Source organism: Aspergillus brunneoviolaceus, assembly GCF_003184695.1.
Source record: "Aspergillus brunneoviolaceus CBS 621.78 unplaced genomic scaffold BO95scaffold_2, whole genome shotgun sequence".
Taxonomy (NCBI): Eukaryota; Fungi; Ascomycota; class Eurotiomycetes; order Eurotiales; family Aspergillaceae; genus Aspergillus; species Aspergillus brunneoviolaceus.
This window is the reverse complement of record NW_020290732.1, coordinates 596,365-624,344: the sequence shown is the minus strand read 5'-3', so window position 1 is coordinate 624,344 and position 27,980 is coordinate 596,365. Positions and strand designations below refer to the sequence as shown.

Below are 27,980 nucleotides of genomic sequence, written 5' to 3'. Positions count from 1 at the left end.
CAAGTCCAACGTTTACAAATGACTTACCGGTACAACATAACTATCCGTCTGACGCAAGTGAGCATCTTGCGGCATTAATTGACACTGTGACTAGCTGTTCACATGTGAACAAACGAAGAAAATCAAATTGCATAGATCATTCAGCCACAGCAGGAAATACGGCAATCAACCGCCAATCACAGCCCTCCACCGCCTGCTAATTCGTCAAATCTTCATGGGAATGAGTCGAATAAGGCATCATAGCTGAGCAAGTTGCCTCTTCTAGTCGCCTCTTGTATTGTTCAACGCTGCCTAGTTGATACCCGTGACCTCACACCGACATGCGGGCCTCATTGCCACCTGTAGGTATCACTCGGCTACGCCTCATCGTTGACGACTCCCACCCACCAGATACCGATACTTGCTTCGTGTAGGTATGTTCACTCCGGGATATTGAAGACCACCCGAGTCCCAATATATCCACTTCGCAATACACAAATCAAACACGGTACACTTAAGCCCACATCTTCTTAAACTTAGCATTGAACTCCGTCCGCAACAGTTGAAACATCTCGAGAACTCGTTGCAATCCATCTTGGTCGAACACGGATTCCATTTGCTGGCATACTTCCCCTTGGCCCTGCTGGTCGTGGTCGATGGGCAATGTCTCGTCGAGACCAGCTGGAACAGTATCCGCATTGCTCTTGGTTTCATCGTCCATCATATCCTCCCAACTGTCCGGTACTTCTTCCTCTGAATCAGCGGCGAAAACAGTCTTGCCTCCTGTCTCATCCACCGAGTTCTTCTCCCTCCTGGGCAGCACAGTCTGGGCCATACTGTCAACCTCATCCTCCTCCTCCTGCGCATCCCCGCACCCCATAACTCCCAAATCATCCGGCTCCCCCACTGATGACTTCGCATCCGACTTTAGAAAATTCTCGAGACTCGTGACAATCGTCGCTAGTATCAGAGAGAAGTCATTCAACAGGAACCACAGATCACCGCGCCGAATCATGTTCTCCTTATCTAGCGCCGACTTGTTGCCATGCTTAAAGAAGTCATACAAATACGCATTCAGCGGGCCTGCCTCTCCGTCTGACTCAACTGGCACATGCGGAATAACGGACTGTTCGAGCCACACTCCCTGACGCACTGATTTACAGAGGTGTGCGATGGTCTTGGGGGGGTCAGGACAGGATAGGGCGACGAAGGCTGATGTGATCGCCGCCTGGGTCGGGCACATGACTGCTGGTCTTGTGCGGTTGTCACGGGCGGTGAATTGAGAGATTGAATTCGTGCCGCCTTGTTTCAGCTTGGTCAATGGAAGCACATCATCTGGGTTGTGGAGGTGCTGGTCAACGAAGGTAGCGACGTAAGTGGAGTAGATGTCCAAGGTCTCGCGATTGTGGTGCCGCAGGATTCGCTCAGCTGGACGGGGAAGGGGTGGAAGGACTACCACCGAGGTTGACTGTTTGTGGCGTTTAAGGTGGCGCTTGATGACGAAGGGATGAAGGGGCCGGCGGCCAAATAGGTGCGACATGACTACCATCAGGGTGCGGAGGGTTCGTTCAGGATTCTCATCGAGATGCTTGCTCAAGCGGTGGAAATATCCCGCTTTGAGGAGAGAGTGAAGAGCGAAACTGGAGTTCTCGGTGTAATAAAGATGGGAAATCGCGCCGGCGAAGTTGAGTGGCACTCCAGTCTCATCGAGGAGTTGGTTGCGCCGGAGGTAATCGATCGAGAAGCGTAGATGGTGAAGTACCGTCTGTCTGGACTCTGGCCCGCCAAGGTAAATGCGCGGACTTGACAGGATCGAGTCAACAACTTTCTTTGCGAGGATAGCCTGGTCCGATTCATGAAGTAGAATACAAAGACGAAGAACTAGACTGGTGGTGATGGGAAAGTGTCCGTTGAGGTCAGGCAGCTTGGAGCTCATGAGGCGACGGACTTTCAAACCAGAGATGTCCTGAAAGACGATATTACCTAAGTAGTCAAAGCCACGGCGACCTGCCCGTCCCGCAGATTGTCGAAAGTTGAGCGCTGTCAGAAACACCGAATCACCTGCAAATACGACTGTTTTGCAGGGCATGTTGATACCTAGCGCCAGCGTGCCAGTGGCAATAACGACGCGCAGAAACCCCTTCCGAAACAATATCTCACACACATTGCGGTATTTGCGATTCATACCTGCATGGTGAACTCCTACTCCGCGTCTCAGCGCGTCGATGAATCTATCAGGTACATCAAAGGATTCTAGCTCCGCGGCATATGTTTCAAAGTCCGATTTCGATATCGCCCTTCCATTGGCCAGAGAGAATCTATTAAGCGGCTCGTCGGGGTCAAAAGACGCGTACCAGTCGGGTTCCTCTGAAGCAGCTTCTCGCAGTCGGTCTGCCCGTGATACCTTGTCGGCATTGTGGCTTGTGGCCTTTTTGGCACGAGTCGAGCTGGACTTTTTCCATGCCTGAAAACGGGCCAGTTTGCTTTTCCATTCTGCATCAGACTCTTTCCAAGATCTTTCGGCATTCTGCAGCTCGCTACAAATGCGATGGCAGATTTTCTCGCACCAGCTCCTGTCATAGTTGAAAAACAGGGCCGGAAGGGCACCTTGCTCGGAGAGGGCGTAGATGAGCGGTAGAGTCGTATTCAGCAGGGCTTCTAGGCCGACCAATGTCGTGTGATGACTGTTCGCAGTCGATGAAGAATGAACATCAGTTTTCTTGTTGCTGAGAGCGTTCTCGGATAACTCCTGCACCACGGCGTCAAATGGCGATTTCCGGTCTCTCATCCATGATGCAAGAACTGCTTTCAATCTAGCCTCGAATGGGAAAACATCAGCTTTGGTCATGATTTCCGGCATCATGGCTGAAGGAGATAGAGAGGCATCAAGGGCAAATTCCTTTGTTTGATTTGTGACCATTGCTTGCCAGAGCTTCAAGCAGTCGCGGGGCTCAAGTGAAAGATCGTCTGGTATGCCCCTTGAACGGTCGATCAAACTTGTTACGGGGTGTATGAACTCCATGTCAGCACACCCATCTAGACCGAGGACCGGAAGCACTGCGGGCCCCGGGAGGCCATCAAAGTTAAAACTGGCTGGTGGACGATAGATGTACTTCCTGAGATCCGACCAGCGGACTTTGTGCTCCACTGTTTTTAGCTCAAAGCCATTTGCCCGTTGTGTCAGGCTCAGCCAATCGCTGAACTCTTTGGGATTGCCGACGGTTGCAGAGAGTGCAACAATAGGACATGGTGCCAGAAGAAGTAGCTGTTCCCAGACTACGCCGTCGTCGGCTTGACCAATGCAATGCACCTCATCAAAGATAATTCGCTTTATGCGGGAGGACCATGACTTTGCGTTGCCTGGCGCAAGAAGCATGATTTGAAGAATGTGTGGCACTGTGATGAGTACCTGGCACTTGGTTGGATTGTTGACTCGAGTATCACGGGTGTGAATGGCCCAAACAGACTTTCCAGCGTGCTTGTAGGTTTTGGTGAATCGAGCCTCGATCTCTGCGGCGACTTGGTTGACAAGGGCTTTGGTGGGTGCGACATACACTAGGACTCCGTCATCACTGTCTTGGAGAACTTGTTTGATCGCATAGAACCTGCACATATGTTAGGTAAGTTTGCAGATAAGGCCTAATCACTCACGATATGAATGTTTTCCCAGCACTGGTAGGAGCCACCACAAAAAGACTTGCCTTGGCATCTATCTGATCTAGGATCTCTCGTTGCCATCTGTCAGGCGCAAAACCCCTGACCCGGGAATCTAGCGCTGACTCCATGTTGCGATCGAGAAAAGGACCTGCATGGAGAAGCTGAAACTCACGAAATGACAATCCTATGTGTAAGCCCTCAGTATCGGCTCCCGGGAACGCGAACTCGAATGTCAGGGATTGATTGCCATGAGGGACTAGGTTGACTTCCGGAAGGCCTAGTGCTATCGAAGTTTTCGAGATGCACTGGATGATATCTTTAGTTACTCCCACTGGTACCTTGGTGATTTGAAGAATTGTATGCCAAATGAGGGCCACTATATGCATTGACTGGCTTTTCTTGGAGGCGAAGCATCGCTTGCGCCAAAGACCAACCAGGGTGCTTATCAAGTATGTTAGAACTTCAGCTTCTAAATGACATCGCTTCTCTTCTGGCAAGCCCTCAAGGTAGGACTTGGCGTTCACGTATCGCTGGGCGAGACTTGGCTCTTTATCGAAACAGCGGCGCTGGTCCTGCCACACTTCCGTCTGCTTCTTGATAAAAATCAATTGCTTGTCCTGAATCTCGGATGATGGATTGGGTCCTGTGGGACGACGGGTATTCTCCTGGTTTCTTGTAAGTCTGCGATCCGCAATTCCTTTCGATTCTCGAAACACTTTTTCGGGCTGCAAGATGCCTCCGGTCGCATCTGTGAGACTAAGAGCATACTGCCTGATATCTCTCATCAAGCGCTGATAACGACTTTGAATCTTCTGAGGCGGTGCGGCGGGCTGCTTCACGTCCAAGGGACGGCGGGCATTATGCCAATGGGTTCGCTCCGTGAACGGTTTCGAACGTGCAGAACTCGAAATCCCCACAGCAGAGGGTACAATGTCCAATGAAATGGGACCCAGGTGCTTGTCCAGAATGGGGTTACTGAAAGGCATGACAGAGCCCAAGATATTCGAGTGGCTCTTGCATCTCGAGTGGGCTATGTCTAGCGTGTGTTCCTGGTACTGACGGTCTGCTGACATGACACCGTCTCCTGTCATGATGGTTCCGGCAATCTTTTGTGCGCAGATCTTGTTGAGTGTTGATACGAGAAGATTGTATCTCTCCACTACCGTAGGGCTGACAAGCATTGCCAAACTCAAGTTCTGATCCCTGTTCAGAGTTCCGAGAAAGATCCTTCCGTCAATCATATCGATTAAGTCGCTGGGCACATGGTCATCCGCAGTGAATTCTTGCCAGGAGGGAGACTGCAAGACGGCAAGCGCCATATCGTTGTACTGTCTCAGGAAATCCGCCCCGGGCCCAGACGCATCGGGTTGACATGGGCGGTCACACAGTCGACACTCGGACAGAACTGCCGTGTGTAGCAACATAGCTTCCATGCATCTGCCAGCCTTCTTACGTTGTTTGCCAGTTTCTCCCAAAGCACTAAGAGTGAATACAACGGCCCATTCCCGCTGAGATAGGCTCGGACGTGGGACAGTTTCGTAAATTCTCCTGAAAATCTTCTTGATTCGTTCACTTGGTTGACCTACTGGGAAACTGACCGTGGAGCTGAACACTGCGCCAGGATGGCACATGTTAGCCGCATACTTTTCCCCATTTGAGCTCAGTTGAGAGATCATATCATGTACAGACTTCGAGTCCACATCCTGATCTTCGGACGACTGCTGTCCAGACAAGTCCAAGCCCTCGAGGATCGTAGAAATGACCTGTACAGGTCAGTATGTGCTAATGTCTCAGACTGATAAGTTTGACTTACCTTAGTATCCCGAAACTCGAGACTATTGATGAGCGAGACTGTATAGCCGCGAGACAGGGACCAAGAAATAAAACTTCGGAACGTAGCGGAGTTGCTCACGGCGGCTTCATTAGGCTTCGTACCGGTTTCAGGTCGTACCTTGCCCGAGGGATTCTCGTCGTCTAGTCCCGAGATGTTATGCTTTTCCTCATCATCCATATAGAGGGCATCAGAATTTTCTGCTTTCTCGGCGCAAGGCTGGTGGTGGATCGCTGGATCTTCCCCATCATGACACATGATGAAGTACGCACGGGTTGCCACAAGGTAGTCGTCGAAATCCTTGCAGTCGTACCCCTCGAAACAGCGGATGTGCATGGACGGGATAGTCTCTGGTAAGTGGCGACTCATATGTTGCAGGATGACTTCACGAGCTAGGCGATACTTCGACCAGTTATCCGCGCTGCTGTGCTGTGGGATGCATGCCTCTGAATGGGATGAGAAGAAGACGATGTGAAAGTGACACTTCCTCTGGTGGAGTTGTGCGAGGAATCTCTCAACGATGTAAGTGGCATGAAGGAGCTGAAATCCGAGGTCAAAGTCTAGCAGATCGTCGGAAAAGCAATGGCGTAGGAGCGAGTCGCCCTCCAGGATGAACAGTTCGTCCCCGGCATAATCTCCGATGAGATCGATAGTTCGTGGGCTAGAAAGGCTTTTCCTGGTCCAAGCAGGATACGTTAGCTGAGGCGGGAATAGGAGTCAGGCCACCGCAGGAAAGAACACACCCCTTGAAAAGGAATGCCCAGTTGGGATCGTCCGGCGGGCTTGAGGCAGTCGACATGTTGAGTGGACACTATCTGCTTCGTGTGTCAAGGTCAGAGCTTAGGGAATAGGAAAAATCGAGGAGACGATGCTGTGTGATGAAAAGAGGGGAAAGGACCGGGATGTGGAAGGAGATTGTTGATGGTTGGGTGGCCTTTATCAGTCAGAGGCCTTAGCGGGAAACTGCCTGCTAGAATCTGATAGTTCCACCATTCACCGTGGCGAACTTTCGCCCAGCGAGTTCCACAACATCTAGCTCGACCGTCTTACTTGATAATCTTCCGATTACACAGCCCAGCAACAGTCTAACCCTATACATATTCAGGCAGACCAGTACATATAATCGAGATGAGTAGCACAACTCTGTTGCTGACAACCAAAAGAGTCTGAGGATTCCTCTCCCAGACACTTTGACGGCTCTTCGGATGCTGATCATGGAAAGATCAACTGTATACGGTATGCAGCTGAGTAGTGTAGTCTAACCGATGGCCGATGGATCCGATAACCGTGAACCGATAACTGGATACCAATTTGGGATAAGAATGTGCCTTATCGAGAAGGCTGACTCCACTTGTGCCTGACAGCCTGTCCAAACCCCAATCCGGTCTGGACCACCGCAGCCCCGCCCCACGTGATCTCAAATTTCCCTCTTCCCACTTTCCCATCCACCGATCAAACAACTTCCCCCTCCACTCATCCCACGCACCAACAGAACTTCGAACGGAGTCTACACATCCACCCAGACAATGCCACGAATACCTCTCGCCCCGCTCGCCTCCCTCACGCAAACCCGCTATGTCATCCACCTGACCACCGGCAAACGCCTCGTGCTGTTCCGCCTTCCCACCATCGAGCCATCCATCACCTCCCCCACACCCAAGAACGAAGCCAACGGATGGTCCTACTACGCCATGGAAGCGGAGTGTCCGCACGCCGGCGGCCCGATGCAGGACTCGTCGATCGACATCGAAGATTCCGCCTACGTGGCTTCCTGCCCGTGGCACGCGTACGACTTCAACGTGGAGACCGGGGAGTCAAGTGTCGGGATCAAGGCGTGCACGTTCGCCGTGGATGTGCGGGGCGCGGTGGAGTTCGGGGATCAGGTGGTGCTGGAATACCCGGAGGATGGGGTGGGATTGGTCAAAATGGAGGCTGTTAGTGAGAAGATCAAGCTGAAGACGGAGGTATCGGGTAAACGTGATGACGCCAGCATTAAGACAAACGGGAACAACAAGACGGCTGCCTCTCCTCAACAAACCACAGAAAATGACGCTACTTCCTCTGGCCCGGCGGTCTACCTCGACGACAAGGCGACCGTGTGTGACTGGTGCGCGCACATCTTGAACACCTCGAACCCGGAGCACAAGATCGAGCTGACGGCGCACCTGTTCTCCATCTTCACGGCGCGCGAAGGCACAACCGACCAGATGGAGATCGGCGACGGCAGCGGTGTGACGCTCCCGGCGATCCCGCCCCGCGATGGCCTCGTCGACATCAAGCCGGGCCAGATGCCCCGCGCGGGACGCGGCGGCACGCAGAAGAGTCGCATCATGATGCTGCACGCGCTGGCGAACATCGAGCAGTGGGCGATCGATCTGGCGGTGGACATCTGCGTGCGGTTCGCGGCGTTCCGCACGACGGCCACGGAACCGCGGGGTCTGCCGCGCGCGTTCTTCCACGACTGGTTGAAGGTCGCCAACGACGAGGCGAAGCATTTCTCGCTGCTGCGGACGCGGCTGGAGGAGATGGGCTCGTACTTCGGGGCGATTCCGGTGCATCATGGGCTATGGGAGTCAGCGACGCTGACGGGGCATGATCTGCGCGCACGGATCAGCATCATCGCGTTGGTGCATGAGGCGCGGGGGCTGGATGTGAACCCGATGACGATCGACAAGTTCCGCAAGGCAGGCGATGAAGAGAGCGTGCAGTCCCTTGAGATCATCCACAATGACGAGATCACCCATGTGACGACGGGCCATCGGTGGTTGACGTGGATCTGCGGGCAGGAGCAGACGGATCCAGTGCAGGTGTTCCGATCGAATGTGCAGCAATACTGGGTGGGGGCGCTGCGGGAGCCGTTCAACACCGAGGCGCGCATGCAGGCCGGGCTGGACGAGCGGTATTACGGCAATCTCGTGGGATATGGTCGGGCGTGAGCGTGGCAGGTTGACGCCACCGTCACCTATATCATCGAGTCACCCTCATCGAGCGCTCGCTCGAACTCATCTGTCTGCGCCGCAGGCCTTAGCAGACAACGACCCAGCGTCAAGCCCCCATTCCCACCCGCGGGGCCGCCCTCGTGGCAAAATTACCGAGATACAAGCAGAAAGCGAAACAGCACTGCAATTTGTCCTGTGCGCCCAAGCACCATTCACAACGAAACCTGTACCACAACCTGCATCTTGTACATAGCATACCCATTAGCGTTAAACGAGTAACCCAACAAGCCAGCAACTTAACCACGAGCACATCCTCCACTCCTCACCTAGCATGCATACCATATGTATGCCACCATCAACGCTGCCCCCACTCATACACCGACTCCGAATGCGGCAACAACCTGCCTGCCCCAGCAGCAGCAGCAGCAGCAGGATCACGACCATCACCCCCATCACCCTCCCCGGTATCCTCCGCCTCAAAATTCCCAACACTCCCCCCCTCCTCAACCTCCCGATCCAAGATCCGCTGATACTCCTCCCGTCTCCGCCGGATCCCCTCACCACCACCCTCACCGTCCCCTTTAAAAACCCAACCCCCCATCCCCCTTACCCGAAGAACCCAAAACGCAATCTACCACAAACAACACATTAGCCCTGCTCACGAATAATCCCGGTCCAAAAACATCCACAACCCCCCACCCCCCAAAAGAAAAAAAAAAGTAGAAGAAAACATACCCTCAACCCCCCGACAACCCCCAACCCCACCACCAAAAACCACAGCACCTTGACCTCCTCGCCCCTCCACACCCCGGCACAAGCCCGCGTATACCCCAACTGCAACACACAGGCATCATCCCCGTGACTCCGATCCTTGAACGGCCACGCGCGGTCCCGCACACTGCGCAGCCCGCAGCACTGCAATCGATCCTGGATCGTCCGGATGGTCGCCGCGTCGCGGGCGTGGAAATACGTCTGCCAGGTTCGGTCGAGGGTGCAGGTGCTAACCCCTGTGGTGTTGTTTAGGTAGGCGAGGACGAGGGTGAGGAGGATGGCTGTTAGGGCTGTGTGGAGGGTGTTGAGGATCGGGATGATCAGGGTTAGTTTGGGGGAGGCGGTGCATTTGAGGAGGGTCGTTGCGGTTAGGGTTGCGAGGGTGTAGGGGGTTAGGAGGGTGGTGAGGATTGGGAGGGCTGGGGGGAGGGGGAGGGAGAGGGTCTTTGTGCGGGTCCAGGCGAGGCTTTTTTGTTGTTAGTTGGGTGTTAGTGGGTTTGGTGGGGGTGGGGGACGGACATTGATAGGATGAAGGAGAGGATGGAGAGCTTTGTTTCGCGTGGTTAGTGTTTCTGTTTGATTTAGTTGGGATGGTGGGGCACGTACGAGGGTGACGAGGAGGTGGATGAGGAAGACGGAGTTGGGTCTGAGGGGCATGGTGGTGGTTGTTTCTGATGGACAGGCTGAGGTTGGTGTTGAGGGTGGTTGATGAGGTTGAGGTTGATGGAGGTGATGGAGTGATGGAGGAAGAGGGGAGGATGCGGGGTTGGGTTGAGTGACACATGCAGTGGAAGTAATTCACCAGCCACAGCTGGGGTGTTACTTGCACCTACCTGTCTTTACATGTACTGCACATTTGGAAGCATTCACTGCCGAAACATTTACGCAACTGTGGAAGACCATACCTTATCTTACATAGATTGGTTGGATAGAGTAGAAGGAGAGTGTACTACTATCGGGATAAACGCAGCCAGTATATGATGCAATCAAAAGACATAGAAGACGTAGACATATATCATGGCCTCATATTCAATCTACCGTTCCATCAATCTAGTAACTCCTCATCCGTCCAATGCTTTTATAGATCCATATTACCAGTACCTGATACCAACCTCACCCCCATTCAATGCCCCTTGTACTATAACCCCCTCAGTCCCCCCCCCCCCCCCCCCCACATCCCTACACTCTCCCCCGCAAAAACAACTTCTCCAGGGCAACCCACCTCCCAAACCCCGGAAACTCCCCCACGCCGCCATCCCGCTCCACCACCCCCTTCCGCTCGATCTCGTAGAACCGCCACGCCCGCAACACCGCCAACGCCACCGCGCCCACGGCAAACAGGCCGCCCACATACACCTTCGCGCCCAGGTACCCTCCGCCAGCCAGATCCACCAACCGCAGCGCAATCACCTCCGCCACCGTCGTGGGCGCCACGAGCATGAAGCAGACCAGCCCGAACGTCGCCGGAAGCCGCTTCAATCCAACCACGTCCGTCAGCACGGGGGCGACCGTACCCCAAAAAGTGCCGCAGACGGAGCCGGCCAGGAGGGCGAAGAGGAGCAGCAGCGGGTACGAGGACAGAAAGACCCAGAGGGTGAGGCAGAGCACCGCGCAGACGAGGGTCGTGAGCATCGACACGGTGATGCGGCCGTGTCGGTCGGAGAGGTACCCCATCAACGGCCGGCCGAGGGCGAGACCCAGGTTGAGGCAGGCGCTGGCGATGGAGCCCTGGCTTGGGGTCAGGGCGATGGAGGTCGCGTAGTTCGGGAGCGAGTAGAGGAGGGCGATAAACCCCAGGTCCGTGGAGGTGCCCCAGATGATGATGAGGAGGACCTCGAGGTGGGTGAGTTCTGTGGGGCTACAGAAGAGAGTGGTTGTGGCGGTGGTGGCTGCGGGGTGAGAGCGATGGCGGCGGGATCGTAGGACAGAGGGCGCGGGATGAGGGCTTGGGCGGTCGCGGAGGAGCAGCGAGCACAGGAGGTTGGCGCCCAGAGCGCACGCGGCGAGGACCCGGTAGGTGCCTTGGATGCCGATGGTCTCGATGCTGCGGCCCGCGATCAGACTGTATGCCAGCCCGCCGAGTCCGGTGCCGGAGGAGGCAAGCCCGGAGGAGAAGCTGCGTTTGCTGCTGAACCACTTGGGCAGGATGGCAGTGGCGGTCAGGTACAGAAAGCCCATCCCGGAGCCAAAGCAGATGCCCTGCGTCAGGAGGAGATGCCAGAACTGGGTGGCATACGAGGCGCTGAAGAGAGCGGCGGAGACGAGCACAGTCCCCAACAGCAGCGTGGGCATTGTGCCAACCGTCTGATGGGTTTGTGTGACCAGAGGACCGATGAGCAGACACTGCCCAATCGAGACGCCGCCGATCAGAGCGAAGCCCAGGTGGCTGGCGTTGGGGAAGGTCGAATGCGACAGGAAGTAGTTCAGAATCACTCCCCATGCGCTGCTGACCCCCCAGGTGTGCACATTGATCATGAACACACAGAAGGTGCACACCCAGGCATACCCTCCGTCGGGAGGGATGTCCTCAAATGAGGTCACGTTGAGGGCATTTTCGGCGATGTTGTCGAAGTCTTGCAGTTCCAGATTGCTTGGAGCAGCAAGTCGTTCCCGACTTGATTCGTTCATTTTGGGTGTCCTTTTGATTGTATTGTTTGGATGAGTGAGACTGAAATGCACCAAAGACGAAGATTGTGTTTGTGCGAGCAGGGCTTTATATGCACATGATGCAACTCACCCCGCAGCCACGATGAGTCAAGTAGACCGCGGTCGAGACACCACACCAACGCAGGCCAGCTCAGTCGCACATAGACCTAACTCGTTCTGATCAGCTGCAGCATAATAATGGTAAATTATGCTGTCTCAAAATTTCCAAGGGAGAAGTAGGATGGCGCCAAGAAAGATGAATGGTGGGAATTATGTACGTCGGCTCACGGCCTTGCTAACTAGCAATAAATTAAATGACATAACCATTTTGTACACATCACTGAGAAACACTAGACTCGGTCTTTCCATTCTTCTACACAAGAGATTGATTAGCATAATTTGAGATAGCAATTTGAGATAGCGTAGGCACGAGACTCACCAGCTTGCGGCTGTAAGAAACACCAAGGTTGTTGTTGCTCCGCGAGTCGTAAGGGAAAGGAGCAGTGTAGTTGAAGGTAGCGGTTAGTCCCTTCCAGGTCTTCTTGACTTGAGACAAGATACCATGGCCGGCCGAGCAAGTACCCGTGGTGAGAGGAACAGGCCATCCGGCAGTGTAGGTGCTGTAGTCGTCATCAGAGAGCGGACCGGGGTGGGTTTCGTTCATGTAGAGGTTGGTGGTGTCAACTTCATAGTTGACATAGCCGGTCTTCTCAGCCACCCACTTGAAGAGGTTGGCACCACAGTCCCAGCGACCCAGAGACGGGAGACCCCAGTTGGCGGACATGGAGGCAATGACGGAATAGTGGGTATAGAAGGTATCATCGGTGGTACCACGGAGGTTCTCCGGGACGGCACCACCCAGCAAGAAGGTATAGACATTGTTGCCAATCTCGTAGGTGCTGGTCTCGTCGAAGGTCAGCATAACGAGAGTATCCTTGGTGAAGTACTCGTTCTCGAGAAGCTTAGTCAGAAAGTCGTAGGTCCAGGCCCCGGAGGTCTCGATGTTGGAGTCGTGGCCGTCATTGGTCATGTTGGGGGTGATGAACATGTACTGAGGGAGACGCTCGTGCTCCAAATCCTCGTAGAAGGTAGTGAAGTTCTTGATCTGTCGTAGACGAAGGGAATCTTCCGTCACGGAATCGAACAAGATCAGAGGGTTGTGCTTCCGCACGTACACGTTGGCACCGCTCTCCGGGTAGCGGTACCCCTGGTAACCAGGGTAGGGCAGAGCCTCCTGGTACTCTCCCCACGCGATGTTCTTGGTATCAAACAAGTCCGCGATGGTGGACACGTTGCTAGGGATTTGGTGGAAGTCATCGTTGTCCATGCCAAAGGTGTCACCGGCGGCCGAGGCACAGTAGTTAGGCTCCGAGGGGTGGGTAATGGCCCAGAAGTTGCTGAGCAAAAGACCCTTCTTGGCCAACTCGGCCAGGTGAGTGTTCCCAGCGGCAGTATCGTAGTCCTAATCTGATCAGTATGGTCCATCGACTTGTATACATAACCAGAAATCGACTTACGGTGTTCTCCAACCAAATGTTCACGAAGCGGTTGAATGAGAGACCCTTGACGTTGGACACTGGTGAGTATGGCTGGACCGAGGCCTTGGCTGCGGCAATCTCCGCGGCAGAAGGGTATTCCTCCGTGGTGGTCTGCGCGAGAGCAAGCGACAGTCCTCCAAGGAGGGTCAAGACGGATTGCTTGGTGAACATGATGCCCGATGGATGAAACGGAGGCCAGGTGAGTGATTAGAACCGGATGGCTTGCGGGCTGGAGGCACAAAGAAGGAAAGAGGACATGAGAGCATTGCGATTCTGGAGCGCCTTTATATATGTTTCCTTTTCTCAAATTTGCGATGTCTTGCGATGTCGGACGAGGTGGCTGACAGCCTGGAGCCCATGGGGGGGCATGTGTCTACATCTCCGCTGCCGATAGGAAGCTTCGTGAACCGTGTAATTGCCGTCAAGCGATTGGCCATGTACATTTAAGCGATGGCATCTAGCCCCTCCTGCATGCACTTGATTGCGCAGCGAGATATCTAATCTCCGACGGGGGAGCTGGAGAAAGCCGGTTATGCGTGGATGTTGAGAATGACTGGCAGTTCTGGAGGGGAAAAGTAGATGGATGGACGATGGAGGAATCATGCACGTTGCGATTCACTCGGCGCTGACTGGCCAGCGGGACAGCGGGAAGCAAAGTGGGTGGAAAGTGGGCCTGAGGCCAGGCGACGGGCACGTGCCCCAACCAGCGGCAGCGACGCGGTCGGCAAGACTGCTGCAGCATACCTTAAAACCTGGGGGGACAATGAGAAGGGGAATGGGGAAAAGAAAAAGATAAACAAGATAGAAAAGGTAGAAAAGGTGGAGCAAAAAACACTTCAATATCGACAAAATCACGCGGTGTAGAACAAATACAGAAATGCATCAACCATGCTATCATTGCTACTCATTATTTGCAAAGCGACTGGAAATCTATCATCTATAATATATCATGACTAGCGATGAAAGACCCCTCCCTCTATCACATCAAATCGTCTAAGCAAAGAACTTGGCCTCTCCCTCCTTGAGCTTGCCAGCGCCGACCAGTCTCTGCACCTCCTCGGTGTACACAGTCTTGACGGCAGCCGCGTCCTTGCCAGCAGCAGTAAGGCGACCAGCCAGACCAGCCAGCTCCTCCGCATCGATCTTGCTGAGGATAAGATCGACGTCTCCCAAGACGGAGTCGACCTGGGCGGCCGAAGGAGCCTCATCGAAGTAGTTGACATCCTTGACGGATCCCTTGACAACACGCTTGTTCTTCTTGGTGGCGTTCTTAGCGGCCTCCTTGGCCTTCTTGTTGGCCTCACGCTCGGCCTTGGCGGCCTCCTCGGCATCCTTCTTGCGCTGCTCCTCCTCCAGGCGAGCCTTCTCCTTCTCCTCGACGAGACGCTTGGCCTCGGCCTCTCTCTCGAGACGCTTCTTGTCCTTGTCGGCACGGGCGGCCTTGCGGAACTTCTTGATTCTCTCGTCACCGGCGGCGCAGTCGTCGACCAGGTGGCGGAGACGGGCCGTGTCCTCGGTCTTGCGCTTGCGGCGGGCGTTGGCGTTCTTCTTCTCGACGTGACGCTTCTGGTCACGGCTCTCGTTGTCGTCGGGGACATCCTCGTCCAGGTACTCAAAGGTACGCCAGCTGTCGAAGTTGTACCAGAAGTTGTAGAACTCCTCGACGACCTCCTGGCTGCTGTTCTCGTCACCGAGCTCGGGGACGGGCTGGATGTTGGAGAAGCGGCCCTCGGAGATGAAGACCTTGCGCCAGAGCTTGTAGAAGTTCTTGGAAGCCTCCTTCTTGGTGGGGGGCTCGACGTCGGCGGCCTCGTCGACGGAGTCGAACTGGCGGCGCTTGACGGGGTCGGAGAGCACCTCGTGGGCCTTCTGGATACACTTGAAGAACTGGTCGTTCTCGTCACGGTCGCCCAGAGCGGCCTTCTTGTCGGGGTGGTGGCGAAGGACCTTCTTGCGGTGAGCACGCTTGATCTGCTCGGGGGTGGCGCGCCAGCGGTACTTGGTCAGACCGAGAACCTGGTAGTGATCTTGGCTCTGCAAGGGATTAGCATCGAACAGTAGCAGTATTTTGGTTACTGGTAAACCGTACCTTCCAGTCCTTAGCCTCTCTGGCGAGGAGCATGTTGTCCTCGGGCTCGGAGATCTCGCCAAGGTCGTCCTCCTCGGTCTTCTTGACATTCTGCTGGGCCTGGATTCTCTCATCCTCGGAGAAGGTACGTCCGTGACGCTTCTGTAGGAATTGTAAGCATCTTACCCAGAAGTCAACTTCAAGCAGGATGGAAAAATGAGACATACTCTGCGGGCGTGGGCCAGGAAGAAGGGACCGACGGCCTCGAGGTTTCTCTGGGTGGCGCCAGAGAGAGTGCCAACGGCCTTGAAGTCCTTCTCGGCGCTCCAGCCGGAAGGCAGGGCGGGGAGAGCAAGGTTGAAAGTCTGAGTGGAAGTCATGATGAACTTTTTAGATGCCTCGATGAAGATGGGAAGAGACAACGGAAGACCCCAACAAGAACGTTGTGTGAGCGGGAGAAAACTTGGAAGGCTTCAAGGCTAACTTTCTCCCCCTCTGCTTTTTTATTTTTTCTGCCCCGACTTGCCGCTTGGCCCGGAGCCAATCATGAGTGGCTTGTTTCGGAGGTTCTTCGAAAGCCTCGATTCCGCTGCGAAGATCACTTGCTTGTCAACAGAATAAGGTACCTACTTGTTTCTCTCAACTACGATCGGTCTGCTTTACGGTCTTGTCTTTCATTATCCTTCTAGCGGATAAGTAGAGGGTCTACTACAACTCAACCGCTCTCAGAACAACTCCCGCCGCTCGCTCTTCCCAGCCACCGATCCGCAAACCGTCATCTGGAGACTCATACTCAAGTACAAGCCCAGACCATTCACTCCCGACGCACGCAACACACAAGCCACTCATCGTCTTCCACAAAACTCACACATTTCGATATGGCTTCTCAAGGCGTCGTCTCCGCACGCAGTGCCTACCGACAACTTCTCCGCGCGACCCGCGTGGCCTTCCACAGTCCGTCCACCCGATCTCTTCCCTCAACCGCCTCTCCAAGAACACCGCTGACTTCTACTCCTTCCCCACAGACGACCTCCGCGTCATGGTCGCAGCGCGTCAAGAAGCGCGTCGCAACTTCGACAACCACCCTCGCCAGGGCATCGACACCCCCATGCAGATCAACCACGCCATCGAGGTGGCCAACATCCTGCGGCACAACATCGTGCAGGGCGTGCGCGACGACGGCGACGAGAATGCCAAGTGGGGTGCGCTTTTAGCCTCCGGTCCGTCTCTTTTCCAGAACAAGACGATGCTAACAACGATCATAGAACTCCGGATCCACGACGAGATCGAGCGCGGCGACAACGATTCCATCAAGATCGCCGGGAAGAAGGTCAAGGTGGACAAGCCCTGCTCTGCCTGATCACAACGATTCGATTTTCGACGATTCGATTGTACAGGGACAGACTACAGTCTAAACGGGCGGGGGGTGTGGTGGTGGATTGCAAAGATATGCATTGCGGATTGTATTATAGTATACCCGAAGTTTCCTTTTGTTTTCTCTCTTCTCTCCTTTCTGGCGTCTCTTTGGGGTATTTCATGGTTTGTAGAACTACTGGTAGACAAATGCATGCACAAAATATGTAACAAATCAAAAGAAAGCCAAAACGCCCGCTCTCAAACATACATCATATGAAGCTCCCTCCGTCCTTGAGAAAATCAGTGTCAAAATAAAAAGAGTTTAATCGCCGTTCAAACTGGAATACTGGATTTCGCCAGCACCCGGGGGTGGTGCCACCGCATAGTTCTGGGGTCTTTGTTCCTTAGCCAGGTCCTCTCCGGCCGCCGTGATGGCTCGCTTGCCGCCATCGCCGGAGGGGCGCGTGCCCACGGCTTGTCGACCCTCGCGGGCGTTCTTCATCCGCTCCTCCCGGTCCATGTTGTCCAGCGGCTTGGGCTTGCCCCACCGGACGCGCAGGGGACAACCCTGGAGGACGGCCTTGCCCTGGCAGTGCTTGGCGGCCGCCTCGGCGCCCTCGCGGGTGGCGAAGTTGATGAACGCCGAGTGGGCGCGGTGGGAGCAGATCAAGGAGCGGAGCGAGCCGAACTGGGTGAAGAAGGTGCGCAGTTCGTGCTCGGGCAGGTCGTCCTCGACGCCCGTCACGAACAACGAGGTGATGTTGGGGTCGGCGGGCGGGTTGATGTCGTCGGCGGAGGGCGGCACCTGCGCCGCACTGGGGAAGGGACGCCCGCCGCGTCCCCCGCGCATTCCTCCTCCCGCTCCGCGTCCGCCCCGGCCGGGCAGCGGTGTTCCCCTCCGGCTCTCGCTGGTGCGAATCGGACCCGGCCCGTTACCGTACCGACTGTGGACGACGGGCGCCTCGCTGGACCCTGTGGCGGGACCCTCCCCGTCTTCGGGGGCCGCCTCGATCCGGCGCTGTTTGCGGTAGTAGGGCTCGCTGTTGGCGAGTCTGCGGAGCAGCTCGCGCGCTTTCTCGTCGGTCTTCTCGTACTCCTCGACCGCGCCGCGGCCTTCCTCGATCTCCTTCTCGTGGCCCTGGGCGTAGTATTCGCGGTTGATGGTGCTTTCCGGGCCCGGGGCGACCATCTTCAGGGCGGCATCACGGACGACGATGGGCAAGCCGAAGGACAGATCCAGCATGCAGCACTGGCAGCAGTTCTTGAGACGGGCGCAGGTGAGGCAGATGGTGGTGCGCTTGGTGCGGGCAGTGCGGTCGGCCTTCCAGCGGAAGATGGTGAACGGACGCGTACACTGTGACAGTGTTAGTATCGGTGGCTAGAATGGGTGCGCAGAGCGACGGGAGGGCTCCCTACAAGTTTGCATTCTGCGCCATAGTCCTCTTTCAGCATCTGAACGTAAGGATTGTCCGGGAGACAGCTCTCACAAACTGACGGGAAGTCGGTGGTTTCCCATCCGGATCGGTTGAGATCCTGCTTGATCTGGGCAGGAGGCATGGTGGTGAGGTAGTTTGAAGCTCTCTGTGTGACTTCAGCGGCGAAGCTCAGAGGTGAACTGGAGGAGTTGACAGCGGCAGCAAGAACTTGGATTATCGATAGTCATCGTGGCTGAATGTGGCTAGTGGAGAGCGTTGTGGCGAATGCATGACATAAGCACCCGCAGCTAGTTTTCACGTGACTGCATGGGATCTATGTGGCTGATGGGCTATGGAGGGCATTGTCAATCACGAAATTCGTTTAATGCTGAGGAGGCAGGCTACGTACTCTGGTGATACAGGGGTTGTGTAGAGATGAATTTAGCACGTGAATATTCAAACAGCATTGCATCCTCGTCCGCACCCCTGCCAGCCCCAAGATGCATTGGAATTGATGATGCCTGCCACCTGCCACTGGAATCCGCGCAGATACGCGAATACGCAATACGCAATACGCAGAGCAAGCAACCAGGAACGAGAGTTGGCGGGCGAAGATCAAGGCTTGGAGGCGCGGAAGATGCCTGGCACTAAGCCATATGGAGAAAGGCGTGGTTCCATCGTCCCGTCCGGCCACACTTTTTTCCCGGCCACCAGAATCCCGGAAGGCCCGATCAGGTCTAGTGCTGCGTCGAATTGAGTCTCTGGTTGGCTGGCCAGCGCTGCAAAAGTGATTGGCTGGGGAAATGTCAAAGTCGATTCGATGCCCGTCGGTCGAGGTCGTCGGTCGCAATTCCGCCTCCCCTTTCTTTCCCCGTTCTTCGTGTTTGCGTGTTCCCTCAGACATTACCTTACGGTGGCCCTTCCCCTTCCATCTCGCTTCATTTCATTCCACTTCACCTCCTCTTCTCCCCCTCTTCCTGCCTTTCTTTGCTGCCTGTTCGGCTTCAATTATTTTCCCATTCAATTCCCTTCCATTCAACTGGGTCGTGGATATATAATTGCCTTCTCTTCTCTTCTTCTTCTCCCTTTCTTCTTTCGCACAACCCACTTTTCTTCAACCCGGCTTTACCCCCTTTTAATCCTTTTAATCCCCACTACCACTTTCAACACTCAAAATGGCTCCCACAGCTTTGGAACAGGAGAACCATGTGCGCGATGCTGAGTTCAACCGTGTCCTGCACGGAAAGTCCGCTCAGTCCCAGGGTGGTATTGCTGCCATGCGTGGCAAGGACGCCGCTGCCCAGAAGGCCGCCATCGACGAGTACTTCAAGCACTGGGACAACAAGAGCGCTGAGGACGAGACCGAGGAGATTCGCGCGGTAAGCACTGTGCAACCGGCGCCCGTTGCTGCTGGGCCAAGCTAATCAATTGCAAACCCCTAGGCCCGCCGAGCGGAGTATGCGACCTTGACCCGACAGTATGTCTTCCATCGCCGCTATGGCCTCAATTGCCCATCTAACTTGGCTCTCCAGCTACTACAACCTGGCCACCGACTTCTATGAATATGGCTGGGGTACTTCCTTCCACTTCTGCCGCTTCGCTCCTGGCGAGCCCTTCCGCCAAGCCATCGCGCGTCACGAACACTACCTGGCCCACACGATGGGCATCAAGGCCAACATGAAGGTTCTCGATGTTGGCTGCGGTGTCGGCGGCCCTGCCCGCGAGATTGTCAAGTTCTCCGACGCCAACGTCACCGGCCTGAACAACAACGACTACCAGATCGAGCGCGCGACCCGCTACGCCGAGCGGGAGGGATTGAGCCACAAGCTCAACTTCGTCAAGGGCGACTTCATGCAGATGAAGTTCGAGGACAACACCTTCGACGCCGTCTACGCCATCGAGGCCACCTGCCACGCCCCCGAGCTGGTGGGTGTCTACAAGGAGATCTTCCGCGTGCTCAAGCCCGGCGGTGTCTTCGGTGTGTACGAATGGTTGATGACTGACGAATACGACAACGACAACGCCGAGCACCGCAAGATCCGTCTGGGTATCGAGCAGGGTGACGGTATCTCCAACATGGTCAAGGTGTCGGAGGGTCTCCAGGCCGTCAAGGACGCTGGCTTCGAGCTCCTCCACAACGAGGACTTGGCCGACCGCCCCGACGCGATCCCCTGGTACTATCCCCTGGCCGGGTCCTTCAAGCACATGGGTACCATCTGGGACTTCTTCACCATTGCGCGCATGACCTGGTGGGGCCGTGGCATCGCCCACCGCTTCGTTGGCGCCTTGGAGAAGATCGGATTCGCCCCCGCGGGCTCTCAGAAGACCGCGGACAGTCTGGCTCTGGCCGGTGACTGTCTGGTGGCCGGTGGTGAGAAGAAGCTGTTCACGCCGATGTACCTGATGGTTGCTCGCAAGCCCGAGTAGACGGATTGGTTACTATGATATCACGCCTGTACAAAATTGCGTTTCTTTGCGACAGCATCCCACACGAGCATGCATAGAGGGTGATGGCGGTCTATGTTCTTTAATATCCCCGGTTTTGTTTCTTGTGTTTCCTTCTCTACATGTTATATTATTGCATACCGCCGTGGGATGTCTGTCTTTATGAGCTGTCCGGTTGGGGGCAGTGGGTATCATTGCTGAGTATGTGCTCATGGATGATGATTTAGGTTATTGTTAATATCAAGACACGACATATGCTTGTAGCTGCAGTTCTTCGTATCATTCCTGCCGGTGTCTGCTCTGGGGTAGAACACCTGACGACCTCTGTCCTTCTCTTTCTCATCCAAACATTCCACAGATTGAAGACTTGATCGGTCCTACAACGAATCCACCTCAACTCAACATATATCAACTCAACCCTTCCAAACCAAACGTCAGCACCACGACCTCCCTCCCCCCCTCTCCATCGACCCTCAACCCAAAGACCGACAAAACCCCCACCTCCAGCAACGCCCGCTCATCCACCACCGGCTCCCCCGTGAACCCATACCCCCTCCACACAACCTCCAACCCCTCCTCCCGCCCCCACCGCGCCAGCACCCACTCCTCCCTCTCATTCTCCGGCAAGATAAACCATACCCGGGAACGCCAGCAAACCACCTTGCCCCTCAACCCCGTCTCCGTCGGCCACACGCCCTCCAACGCCCAACTCTCCCACCCCTTCCCATCCAACCCACGCACATAATACACCCACTCCTCCCGCCCCGCCCGCGTATTCTCGCGGTTCAACACATGCAGGGTACCGTCTGCATCGACAAACTGGCCCTCCTGATTCATAATCCCACTCCCGCGGGGGATCCGCCGAACCCGGAGCCGGGGGTCCTGGGAGTCTAGAGGCGTTGTCGCTTCCTCTTCAGCTTCATCCGGAGGATTCGCGCCGAATGCACCGGTCGCAAGGACCTCGTGCGCGGTACGGCTACCGCGCCATCGTACGCTTACGCCCACCTTTCGGTCTGCGTGCGAGGGGTCGGGGTCCACCTCGGCGAAAGCATGGTACAGCCCCTCGTTGTTCTCGGGCCCGTTCGGCCCCGTCTGCGCTTTGTGCGCCGTGGAGGTCGGGTCCTCTGCTCCTTCGTAGGGTACGAAGTGGCGGTTCGTCCAGGTGATGTGGAGTCTGTTGGTGGGGGTGTGGAAGGAGAGGCCGTTTGGGTAGGGGTTGCAGGCTTGGCCGTGGAGGTAGAGGGCTTGGGGCGTGGGGTGGGGGGTGTATTTTCCTGTTACTGTTGCTGGATTTGGGGGCGTAGTTGTGGGTGGGGATGTGTCTGTGGGTGTATCTGTGGGTGTATCTGTGGGTGTATCTGTGGATGTGGTGTTTGGCGCTGGGGTGTATAGGTATAGTGCTTCTGAGCCGGCGCCTGCTCTGTTTATTCGGTTAGTTAGGGGGGTGCTTGGGGGTGAGGACTGGGCATGGGCAAAGGGGTAAGGGCAGGGACAGGGACGTACCGTCCGATGCGACACTCAAAGAACAGGTTCTCTCCTGCGGGGATGAAGCGGGGGTAGGTCACGTCGCTTAAGGGGCTGCACCCCGGGAGATGGGATTGCACCGCCCCGAAACTGGCAGATGTCCAGCTGGACTTGCGGGTGTCGTAGGCCAGCCCCGGCTGGGAGAGGCGGTAGTGCAGCGTGTCGCAGTGGTGGTCGAAGGCCAGGTGGATCGTGCCGTCGCCGGCGCAGATGCCCACGGAGATGGTGTTGTGGCCGTCGTCGGTGCGCTGGGGGTAATCCGTGAAGGTGAGGTGGTGCCATTCGCTGGTTTGGTCGGAGAGATCGCGGCGCGCGAGGGTGAGGAAGCGCGTGGTTGGGTCGGGCGTCGGGGTGTAGAAGGCGGCGTATTGCGTGTGGGCGACGGTGGTGAGGGCGCTTTGTTGGTAGGCGCACGCGTTGAGGCGGTGGGTGGTCGGGGAGTCTGGCGTGAGGATGGAGACTTGAGGATGGAGGTCGGGTGTGGTCATGATGGCCGCCGGCGTATTGTTTGTGTTTGAGGGTTGAGGTGAGGTTGTTGATGTTAACTTCTTAGTGGTGTGGTGGTTGAGGTGGTTGGTTATCTTGTATGGGAGGGGTCAACCACCTTCGTCGGTTTTCGGCTGGTAATGATGCCCTGCGCAACTCTTTTTCCTTGAATCTTCTGAATACCTCGCAAGATAAGTTGTATCCAGAGAAATGGATGATGCATGATGTTTGGTGGAAGAACTCGCTCGTTGCTCACCCCGGCTTCTCCGCGTTTTCCTCCTCACCTGCATTTTCCCCGCACTTCAGCGTCACTGGAGTCGATCTTCTCCCAATCCATCTGCAGCGTTCCCCTGCTCGCTCATCAATTCTCCGAGACACCTGCATATGGGTTGATGAACTGGTCTCAATTTATCCGAGGGAGCTGCTGCTGGCCAGCCAATGGACCAGATAAATAACCGAGCTCCATATATGGCTCTAGGGCCCCCAGGTCAACCCGGTCAACTACAACTCCAGCGATCTCCATTTGTGTACTTCCATGATGACGTCAAGGAAACTACGTGTGTCTGCCATAGTCAGCGGTGTTCTGGCTACTGCGCGCGTGGTCAACGGCTTGAGCTTCGAGATCCCTTCTTCTGTGCCTGCCAATGCGAGTACGCAGATCGATGCTGCGCCGGTGGGCTTGTCGTGAGTCTCCTGGATCTCACTCGGTTCCTGGTATGAGAGCTCACAATCCAGATTCGAGTTCTTTGCTTTCCCCGAGTACTTCGAACAGCTGTCCTTGACCGACGGTTGTCTGGGAGTGCTGGCCGATGCATATGGAACAAGTCCGCCTATCCGGATCGGAGGAACCACGCAGTGAGTTCTGCTCCTCAGGTCCAGGTTACTTCACCACCTGACTGACTAGGGACCGCGCGACATACAACGCCTCATTGTCGTCTGCTGTATCCTACACCGTCGCCTCGCCAGATGACGCCCCCGAGACTCTGACTTTCGGAGACTCGTTCATGGATATAGCAGCCAGCTATAGTGGATCCGTTACCATCGGTCTGAAGCCACCAAGCAACTTTGCTCAAGACCACGGTCCTAACCGTCTACAGGCTTCAACAGACGCCTAGACAACATCAACAATACCATCGCAGCCGCCAAAGTCGCCACTTCCACAATCAACAACCTATACGCCATCGAGCTCGGCAACGAGCCAAACTGTATGCCCCCTGACCCCGTCAACTCAGCAGGTCTAACCTCAGCAGTCTTCACATCCAGCGACCCCATCGCCGACGGCAAATCCTGGACCGCAGCCGCCGACGCTGTGTCGCAGGTTGCATGGCAGAGCTCGGTCGGAACCGCACTCGACAAGACCGCCATCATCCAAGCGGGCGTCTTCTTCGGACTGGGGTCCTACGAGGTGACCAACCTCGTAGGCGAGGAGGAAGACACGGATGCCACCCAATACGTGCGCTCCTTCTGCCACCACTACTACCCCTACTCCGCCTCCACCGCGGATCTCGATGGGCTGATGAGCCACGAGGCGATCGTGGAGGGCGTGACGGCGTTTCAGTCGCAGGTGTCTGCGGCGCATGATCTCGACAAGGACTTCGTGATGGGAGAAACCAACTCCGGTGCGTTCCCCTCCCTCCTGAAAATGGTAACCCAACTAACTGCAGGGTAGCGACCGGGGGAGGCGGGGGGATTAGTCCCACCTTTGGCGCGGGCTTGTGGATCCTGGACTACGCGATGCAGGCTGTTATCCTGGGGATCAAGGTGAGTAAACAACTCGTCCACGTGGATGCTGATCTTCCAAGACTGACACGGTCGGCAGCAACTGTATTTCCATCAGGGAACTATCGGGAACTGTAAGCGGTCGATCAAGTGTAGTACGAGGGCAACACTGACACTGAAACATCTAGGTCCATACTGCTGGTGGGACGAGACCGTCAACGCCCCGTTCTTTGGCGCCTATACCGCGGCGCTGGCACTCGGGGGAGCGGCGCGGGTCGCGCAGTTGGACAGCGGCGACAGCCGGGTGGCCGCGTATGCGATCTACGACAGCAGCGGAGCGCCGACGCGGGTGCTGCTGTACAACTCGGAGTACTACACCTCGGGGACACGGAGCAGCGTCAACATCAGCTTGAGCGGCCTGCCCTCGACCACCGTATCAGCCAAGCGACTGACAGGCGATGCAGCGACAACGACGGTGGGAGCGGGGGCCATCACCATCGGGGGACAGACATTTGCCAACGGGACGTGTGCATTGCAAGGCACGGCGGAGGCGGAGACAACAACCGTGCAGAGCGGCCAGGCGACCTTCACTGTGCAAGAGTCCGAGGCGTTGCTTATTTATTTGTAGTAGGATGGAGGGGTCAATCAGATAAGATGCGGTAGTTAGCGCAAGGGATGGATGGATTGCGGGTGAATGTAACTTATAAGATACGCAACTTTCCGAGATCCGGCAATCCGGCACAAACTGAGCCATGGATTCAGTCCCCTGATCTCAGACCCCCGATAATCTAGATCACTAAGCAAATCTTCTCACGTCCCTTCGGGCCCCGATCGAAGCCGAAGGCCCGACCAATGAGAGCCATGGATCTGCATCTGTGCCGGAGATAAAGAGTTCGATTACTGGAAGGAGTTAATAGCCCGGATTTACGCAGTCAGCGTCGAGCAAGAATGATGCATACAGCGATCCCGCCGTACTTAGGGTTAAAAGTCGCCCGCCCGCCTGCCCTGCGTTGGTTACATCCTAGATCCTCATCCATCTCTGCGCCTCGTGATCCTTCTGTTCCTTCAGGATGAGCAGCGCCGAGGAGTCCATTGACAAGGCCGAGACGGGAGTCAAGCCTTCTGCGCCACCCGCCAGCGTCTCGTTTTTCGATCCTGCCTTATCGCAAGTCCGACGTCATGTGTTCCTCCAATGGGGGAAGACCGGTGAGTTTGCCCAACTGGCGGTAACGAGTGCACCTCAAAGCTGACTTTCGCAGTATTAATTCTCTGCACCTTCATCCTGGGTATCCTGTCGCTATTCTGGGCCGTGCAATACAAGCTCGAGACGCGGTTCGAGAACCTCACCGTCTGGGTGGTCGACTTCGACGGCCAAGTGGAGCCCTATCGCAACACCACGCCCATCGTGGGCCCCGCCATCACGCACGTGGTCGAGGAGACCGTCCGCACCAACCCGGAGGCACTGGGGTATACGATCCGCTCGCCGGCGGACTTCGACCACGACCCGTGGGCGGTGCGGCAGAGCGTGTACGACGAGCACGCCTACGCGGCCATCATCATCAACGCCAACGCGACCGCCCTGCTCCAGGGGGCCGTCACCGGCGGCAACACCTCGTACGACCCCTACGGCGCCGCCGAATTCGTCATCATCAGCGCGCGCGACGAGTCCACCTACTACAACTACATCCTGCCGGAATTCTGGGGGCTGGAGCAAGCGGTGCGCAGCTACTTCGGGCCGCGCTGGATCCAGAACCTCACCAGCAGCACCACCACCAACCTGACGCAAACCCCGGCGCAGGCGCTCAACCCAGCCATCGGCTTCACGCAGGTCGACCTGCGCTTCTTCGGCCCGGCCGTCATCTCGCCGGCCACCAGCATCGGGCTGATCTACCTGATCATCCTGGCCTTCTTCAACACCCCGTTCATGATGCCGGTGCACCTGCGCTTCCTCAAGACGCCCAACAGCCCCGCGCTCAAGATTCCGCAGTGGCTGCTGTGGCGCATCGCCTCGAACATCGGGACCTACTTCTGCCTCTCGCTGTTCTACAGCTTCGTCTCGCTCGCCTTCCAGATCCCCTTCACCAACCCGCCGGCCTCGCCCGTCCAGCCGGCCGACAACCCCAACGCTTACGGCCACGGCTCGTTCGTCGTGTACTGGATGCTGAACTGGGTCGGCATGTGCGCCCTGGGCTTCCCCTGCGAGAACATGGCCATGATCATCGGGTTCCCCTGGAGTTCGCTGTTTTTGATCTTCTGGGTCATCACCAACGTCGCCACGGGGTTTTATGCCCTCGATCTGGCGCCGGGGTTCTTCCGCTGGGGGTACGCGTGGCCTCTGCATCGGAGTACGTTCCTTTTCTCCCTTCCCTTATCCCGATATTTTGCACTCGTTTCCCGTGGAAGGACGATACTAACACCCAAGAAATAAAAACAGTCGTCGAAGCCCTCCGCACCATCCTCTTCGACACGCACTCGCGCATCGGCCTCGACTTCGCGGTGCTCTTCATCTGGATCGCCCTCTCCATCCTGCTGTTCCCCTTCGCCGCCAAGTTCATGCAGTGGAAGCAGAAGCGCGGGTGGGCTTAGTTGCCTGGCTTGGATCAGGATCGTCCTGTCTTTTGTAATAGAACAATAGAAGCTAGATTTTTCAACATGATATTATTTTTTTCTTCGGGTTGGGTTGTTGATAAGTGTAATTGTAAACCAATCACCTGTCGTTGTGAATAGCGAGGTCAATCGGGGTACGGACCCTTGTGAACAGGAGGCGAGTTAGGGTACGATTCTCTGAGGGGAACAAAAAAGAATGGATGAGCCCAGCCCGGCTCGATCAGGCAACCTTACGATCTGGAGTCGTACGCGCTACCAATTGCGCCATAGGCCCATTCGGATGACTACTTACATTTCCAAGCTATCATGTTAGGAGTTGAATTTGGGGGTGCAAGCATGCTTGGGACTCATTAGGGAATTGCACCGGGGATGAGTTCGTGGGTTGATGGTTCTGCTTTTCTGTATCTGTATACAGGGCTTGGGGTGCGCGAGGGCTGAGTGCGACGGTTCTCCCGGGTGGTTATCTCCCCGGCCTGTAAATGGGGTGAGTCTGCATCGTCATGCTGCGGTAAGGCCAAACTCGCGTGTGTACCACCGTACCGTCGTCCTCTGAAGGTTTCGGCTGCCCAACCGATCCGGGGATCAAGTATGTTTCCAGTAGTGATGACACAACAACCAACCCTATTTTTGTGGAACGCCAAAAAAAATCCATATCACACAATCACGACCATGACAACGAATCCACCCCTGGAGGAGGAAATTGGGGCAAAGCAAAAAAGAAATGTCCCGAGGGAGGTTCGAACTCCCGGCCTTGGGATCGCCCAGAAGTTGCGCTTCCGAGTCATATGCGAGATATGAGACCCACGTGATAACCAACTACACCATCGAGACAAGTTGTTGGAGTTGCTCTTCTTTTTGGGAAACTTGACCAGGGCGTGTTAATGGATTGGCTGGGGATGCCTCCGGTTTGCGATATGTTGATTTTTGAGTGTCGTTAGTTTATGCGTGGCACTGGGGTTTTGTTGGGTTAAATTGTGGCTGATGGAGAGAGTGTGTTTT

The 27,980-nt window shown here is 55.9% G+C and overlaps 12 protein-coding genes and 2 non-coding genes across 14 annotated transcripts; 5 read left to right on the top strand and 9 right to left on the bottom strand.

Moving 5' to 3' along the window:
• Positions 1-106: 106 nt before the first annotated feature.
• On the bottom strand, positions 107-6,356 carry BO95DRAFT_403155 (putative DEAD/DEAH box helicase). The gene is made up of 4 exons (XM_025583916.1): positions 6,211-6,356; positions 5,450-6,143; positions 3,631-5,399; positions 107-3,584 (listed from the first exon to the last, which is right to left on the bottom strand). The coding sequence occupies exons 1-4, from the start codon at positions 6,264-6,266 to the stop codon at positions 494-496; spliced, it is 5,610 nt and encodes a 1,869-aa protein (XP_025447730.1). The 5' UTR covers positions 6,267-6,356; the 3' UTR covers positions 107-493.
• Positions 6,357-6,993: 637 nt separating this feature from the next.
• Positions 6,994-8,403, top strand: BO95DRAFT_350595 (Rieske [2Fe-2S] domain protein; the record flags this gene model as incomplete). The annotated part of the gene is made up of 1 exon (XM_025582045.1): positions 6,994-8,403. The coding sequence occupies one exon, from the start codon at positions 6,994-6,996 to the stop codon at positions 8,401-8,403; it is 1,410 nt and encodes a 469-aa protein (XP_025447729.1).
• A 358-nt stretch (positions 8,404-8,761) lies between these two features.
• BO95DRAFT_458561 (uncharacterized protein) lies at positions 8,762-9,834 on the bottom strand (the record flags this gene model as incomplete). Its single annotated transcript, XM_025588563.1, has 4 exons — positions 8,762-9,037; positions 9,142-9,643; positions 9,697-9,725; positions 9,784-9,834. The coding sequence occupies 4 exons, from the start codon at positions 9,832-9,834 to the stop codon at positions 8,762-8,764; spliced, it is 858 nt and encodes a 285-aa protein (XP_025447728.1).
• A 522-nt stretch (positions 9,835-10,356) lies between these two features.
• Positions 10,357-12,000, bottom strand: BO95DRAFT_492475 (MFS general substrate transporter; the record flags this gene model as incomplete). Its single annotated transcript, XM_025590703.1, has 1 exon — positions 10,357-12,000. The coding sequence occupies exon 1, from the start codon at positions 11,803-11,805 to the stop codon at positions 10,357-10,359; it is 1,449 nt and encodes a 482-aa protein (XP_025447727.1). The 5' UTR covers positions 11,806-12,000.
• Positions 12,001-12,160: 160 nt separating this feature from the next.
• BO95DRAFT_350914 (putative acid phosphatase) lies at positions 12,161-13,532 on the bottom strand (the record flags this gene model as incomplete). The annotated part of the gene is made up of 3 exons (XM_025582061.1): positions 12,161-12,196; positions 12,263-13,285; positions 13,341-13,532. 3 exons carry the CDS (start codon positions 13,530-13,532, stop codon positions 12,161-12,163), a joined length of 1,251 nt encoding a protein of 416 aa, XP_025447726.1.
• Positions 13,533-14,240: 708 nt separating this feature from the next.
• On the bottom strand, positions 14,241-15,892 carry BO95DRAFT_510259 (putative ribosome associated DnaJ chaperone Zuotin). The gene is made up of 3 exons (XM_025591335.1): positions 15,657-15,892; positions 15,451-15,591; positions 14,241-15,395 (listed from the first exon to the last, which is right to left on the bottom strand). Exons 1-3 carry the CDS (start codon positions 15,807-15,809, stop codon positions 14,355-14,357), a joined length of 1,335 nt encoding a protein of 444 aa, XP_025447725.1. The 5' UTR covers positions 15,810-15,892; the 3' UTR covers positions 14,241-14,354.
• Positions 15,893-16,039: 147 nt separating this feature from the next.
• On the top strand, positions 16,040-17,005 carry BO95DRAFT_437946 (LYR motif-containing protein). The gene is made up of 3 exons (XM_025585395.1): positions 16,040-16,383; positions 16,455-16,631; positions 16,695-17,005. Exons 1-3 carry the CDS (start codon positions 16,308-16,310, stop codon positions 16,787-16,789), a joined length of 348 nt encoding a protein of 115 aa, XP_025447724.1. The 5' UTR covers positions 16,040-16,307; the 3' UTR covers positions 16,790-17,005.
• slt11 (Pre-mRNA-splicing factor ECM2) lies at positions 16,796-18,417 on the bottom strand. The gene is made up of 2 exons (XM_025583914.1): positions 18,202-18,417; positions 16,796-18,139 (listed from the first exon to the last, which is right to left on the bottom strand). The coding sequence occupies exons 1-2, from the start codon at positions 18,340-18,342 to the stop codon at positions 17,108-17,110; spliced, it is 1,173 nt and encodes a 390-aa protein (XP_025447723.1). The 5' UTR covers positions 18,343-18,417; the 3' UTR covers positions 16,796-17,107.
• A 641-nt stretch (positions 18,418-19,058) lies between these two features.
• Positions 19,059-20,983, top strand: erg6 (sterol 24-C-methyltransferase). The gene is made up of 3 exons (XM_025585394.1): positions 19,059-19,579; positions 19,643-19,677; positions 19,733-20,983. The coding sequence occupies exons 1-3, from the start codon at positions 19,376-19,378 to the stop codon at positions 20,625-20,627; spliced, it is 1,134 nt and encodes a 377-aa protein (XP_025447722.1). The 5' UTR covers positions 19,059-19,375; the 3' UTR covers positions 20,628-20,983.
• A 70-nt stretch (positions 20,984-21,053) lies between these two features.
• Positions 21,054-22,657, bottom strand: BO95DRAFT_458554 (uncharacterized protein; the record flags this gene model as incomplete). Its single annotated transcript, XM_025588562.1, has 2 exons — positions 21,054-22,065; positions 22,149-22,657. 2 exons carry the CDS (start codon positions 22,655-22,657, stop codon positions 21,054-21,056), a joined length of 1,521 nt encoding a protein of 506 aa, XP_025447721.1.
• Positions 22,658-23,193: 536 nt separating this feature from the next.
• BO95DRAFT_469963 (glycosyl hydrolase family 79 C-terminal domain-containing protein) lies at positions 23,194-25,002 on the top strand (the record flags this gene model as incomplete). The annotated part of the gene is made up of 8 exons (XM_025589487.1): positions 23,194-23,339; positions 23,391-23,510; positions 23,560-23,699; positions 23,753-23,860; positions 23,906-24,274; positions 24,325-24,416; positions 24,475-24,508; positions 24,563-25,002. The coding sequence occupies 8 exons, from the start codon at positions 23,194-23,196 to the stop codon at positions 25,000-25,002; spliced, it is 1,449 nt and encodes a 482-aa protein (XP_025447720.1).
• Positions 25,003-25,421: 419 nt separating this feature from the next.
• Positions 25,422-27,025, top strand: BO95DRAFT_437942 (SNG1 family protein). The gene is made up of 3 exons (XM_025585393.1): positions 25,422-25,580; positions 25,634-26,719; positions 26,809-27,025. Exons 1-3 carry the CDS (start codon positions 25,445-25,447, stop codon positions 26,958-26,960), a joined length of 1,374 nt encoding a protein of 457 aa, XP_025447719.1. The 5' UTR covers positions 25,422-25,444; the 3' UTR covers positions 26,961-27,025.
• A 157-nt stretch (positions 27,026-27,182) lies between these two features.
• On the bottom strand, positions 27,183-27,255 carry BO95DRAFT_t8. Its single transcript has one exon. It is a non-coding gene; the product is annotated as a tRNA-Trp (tRNA).
• Positions 27,256-27,703: 448 nt separating this feature from the next.
• BO95DRAFT_t7 lies at positions 27,704-27,812 on the bottom strand. Its single transcript has one exon. It is a non-coding gene; the product is annotated as a tRNA-Met (tRNA).
• Between the last annotated feature and the right edge of the window lie 168 nt (positions 27,813-27,980).

Excerpts from the sequence above, each read along its gene's own strand:
- BO95DRAFT_403155 (XM_025583916.1), bottom strand. The coding sequence starts at position 6,266 with ATGTCGACTGCCTCAAGCCCGCCGGACGATCCCAACTGGGCATTCCTT. Across the intron at positions 6,144-6,210 it reads TGGGCATTCCTTTTCAAGGG|GAAAAGCCTTTCTAGCCCAC; the intron begins GTGTGTTCTTTC and ends TGCTTGGACCAG. Across the intron at positions 3,585-3,630 it reads GCTGGGAAAACATTCATATC|GTTCTATGCGATCAAACAAG; the intron begins GTGAGTGATTAG and ends ACATATGTGCAG.
- BO95DRAFT_510259 (XM_025591335.1), bottom strand. The coding sequence starts at position 15,809 with ATGACTTCCACTCAGACTTTCAACCTTGCTCTCCCCGCCCTGCCTTCC. Across the intron at positions 15,592-15,656 it reads TCCTGGCCCACGCCCGCAGA|AAGCGTCACGGACGTACCTT; the intron begins GTATGTCTCATT and ends CAATTCCTACAG. Across the intron at positions 15,396-15,450 it reads GAGAGGCTAAGGACTGGAAG|AGCCAAGATCACTACCAGGT; the intron begins GTACGGTTTACC and ends AATCCCTTGCAG.
- BO95DRAFT_437946 (XM_025585395.1), top strand. The coding sequence starts at position 16,308 with ATGGCTTCTCAAGGCGTCGTCTCCGCACGCAGTGCCTACCGACAACTT. Across the intron at positions 16,384-16,454 it reads GACCCGCGTGGCCTTCCACA|ACGACCTCCGCGTCATGGTC; the intron begins GTCCGTCCACCC and ends CCTTCCCCACAG. Across the intron at positions 16,632-16,694 it reads CGACGAGAATGCCAAGTGGG|AACTCCGGATCCACGACGAG; the intron begins GTGCGCTTTTAG and ends CAACGATCATAG.
- slt11 (XM_025583914.1), bottom strand. The coding sequence starts at position 18,342 with ATGCCTCCTGCCCAGATCAAGCAGGATCTCAACCGATCCGGATGGGAA. Across the intron at positions 18,140-18,201 it reads ATGGCGCAGAATGCAAACTT|TGTACGCGTCCGTTCACCAT; the intron begins GTAGGGAGCCCT and ends ACACTGTCACAG.
- erg6 (XM_025585394.1), top strand. The coding sequence starts at position 19,376 with ATGGCTCCCACAGCTTTGGAACAGGAGAACCATGTGCGCGATGCTGAG. Across the intron at positions 19,580-19,642 it reads AGACCGAGGAGATTCGCGCG|GCCCGCCGAGCGGAGTATGC; the intron begins GTAAGCACTGTG and ends GCAAACCCCTAG. Across the intron at positions 19,678-19,732 it reads TATGCGACCTTGACCCGACA|CTACTACAACCTGGCCACCG; the intron begins GTATGTCTTCCA and ends TTGGCTCTCCAG.
- BO95DRAFT_437942 (XM_025585393.1), top strand. The coding sequence starts at position 25,445 with ATGAGCAGCGCCGAGGAGTCCATTGACAAGGCCGAGACGGGAGTCAAG. Across the intron at positions 25,581-25,633 it reads CCTCCAATGGGGGAAGACCG|TATTAATTCTCTGCACCTTC; the intron begins GTGAGTTTGCCC and ends TGACTTTCGCAG. Across the intron at positions 26,720-26,808 it reads CGCGTGGCCTCTGCATCGGA|TCGTCGAAGCCCTCCGCACC; the intron begins GTACGTTCCTTT and ends AAATAAAAACAG.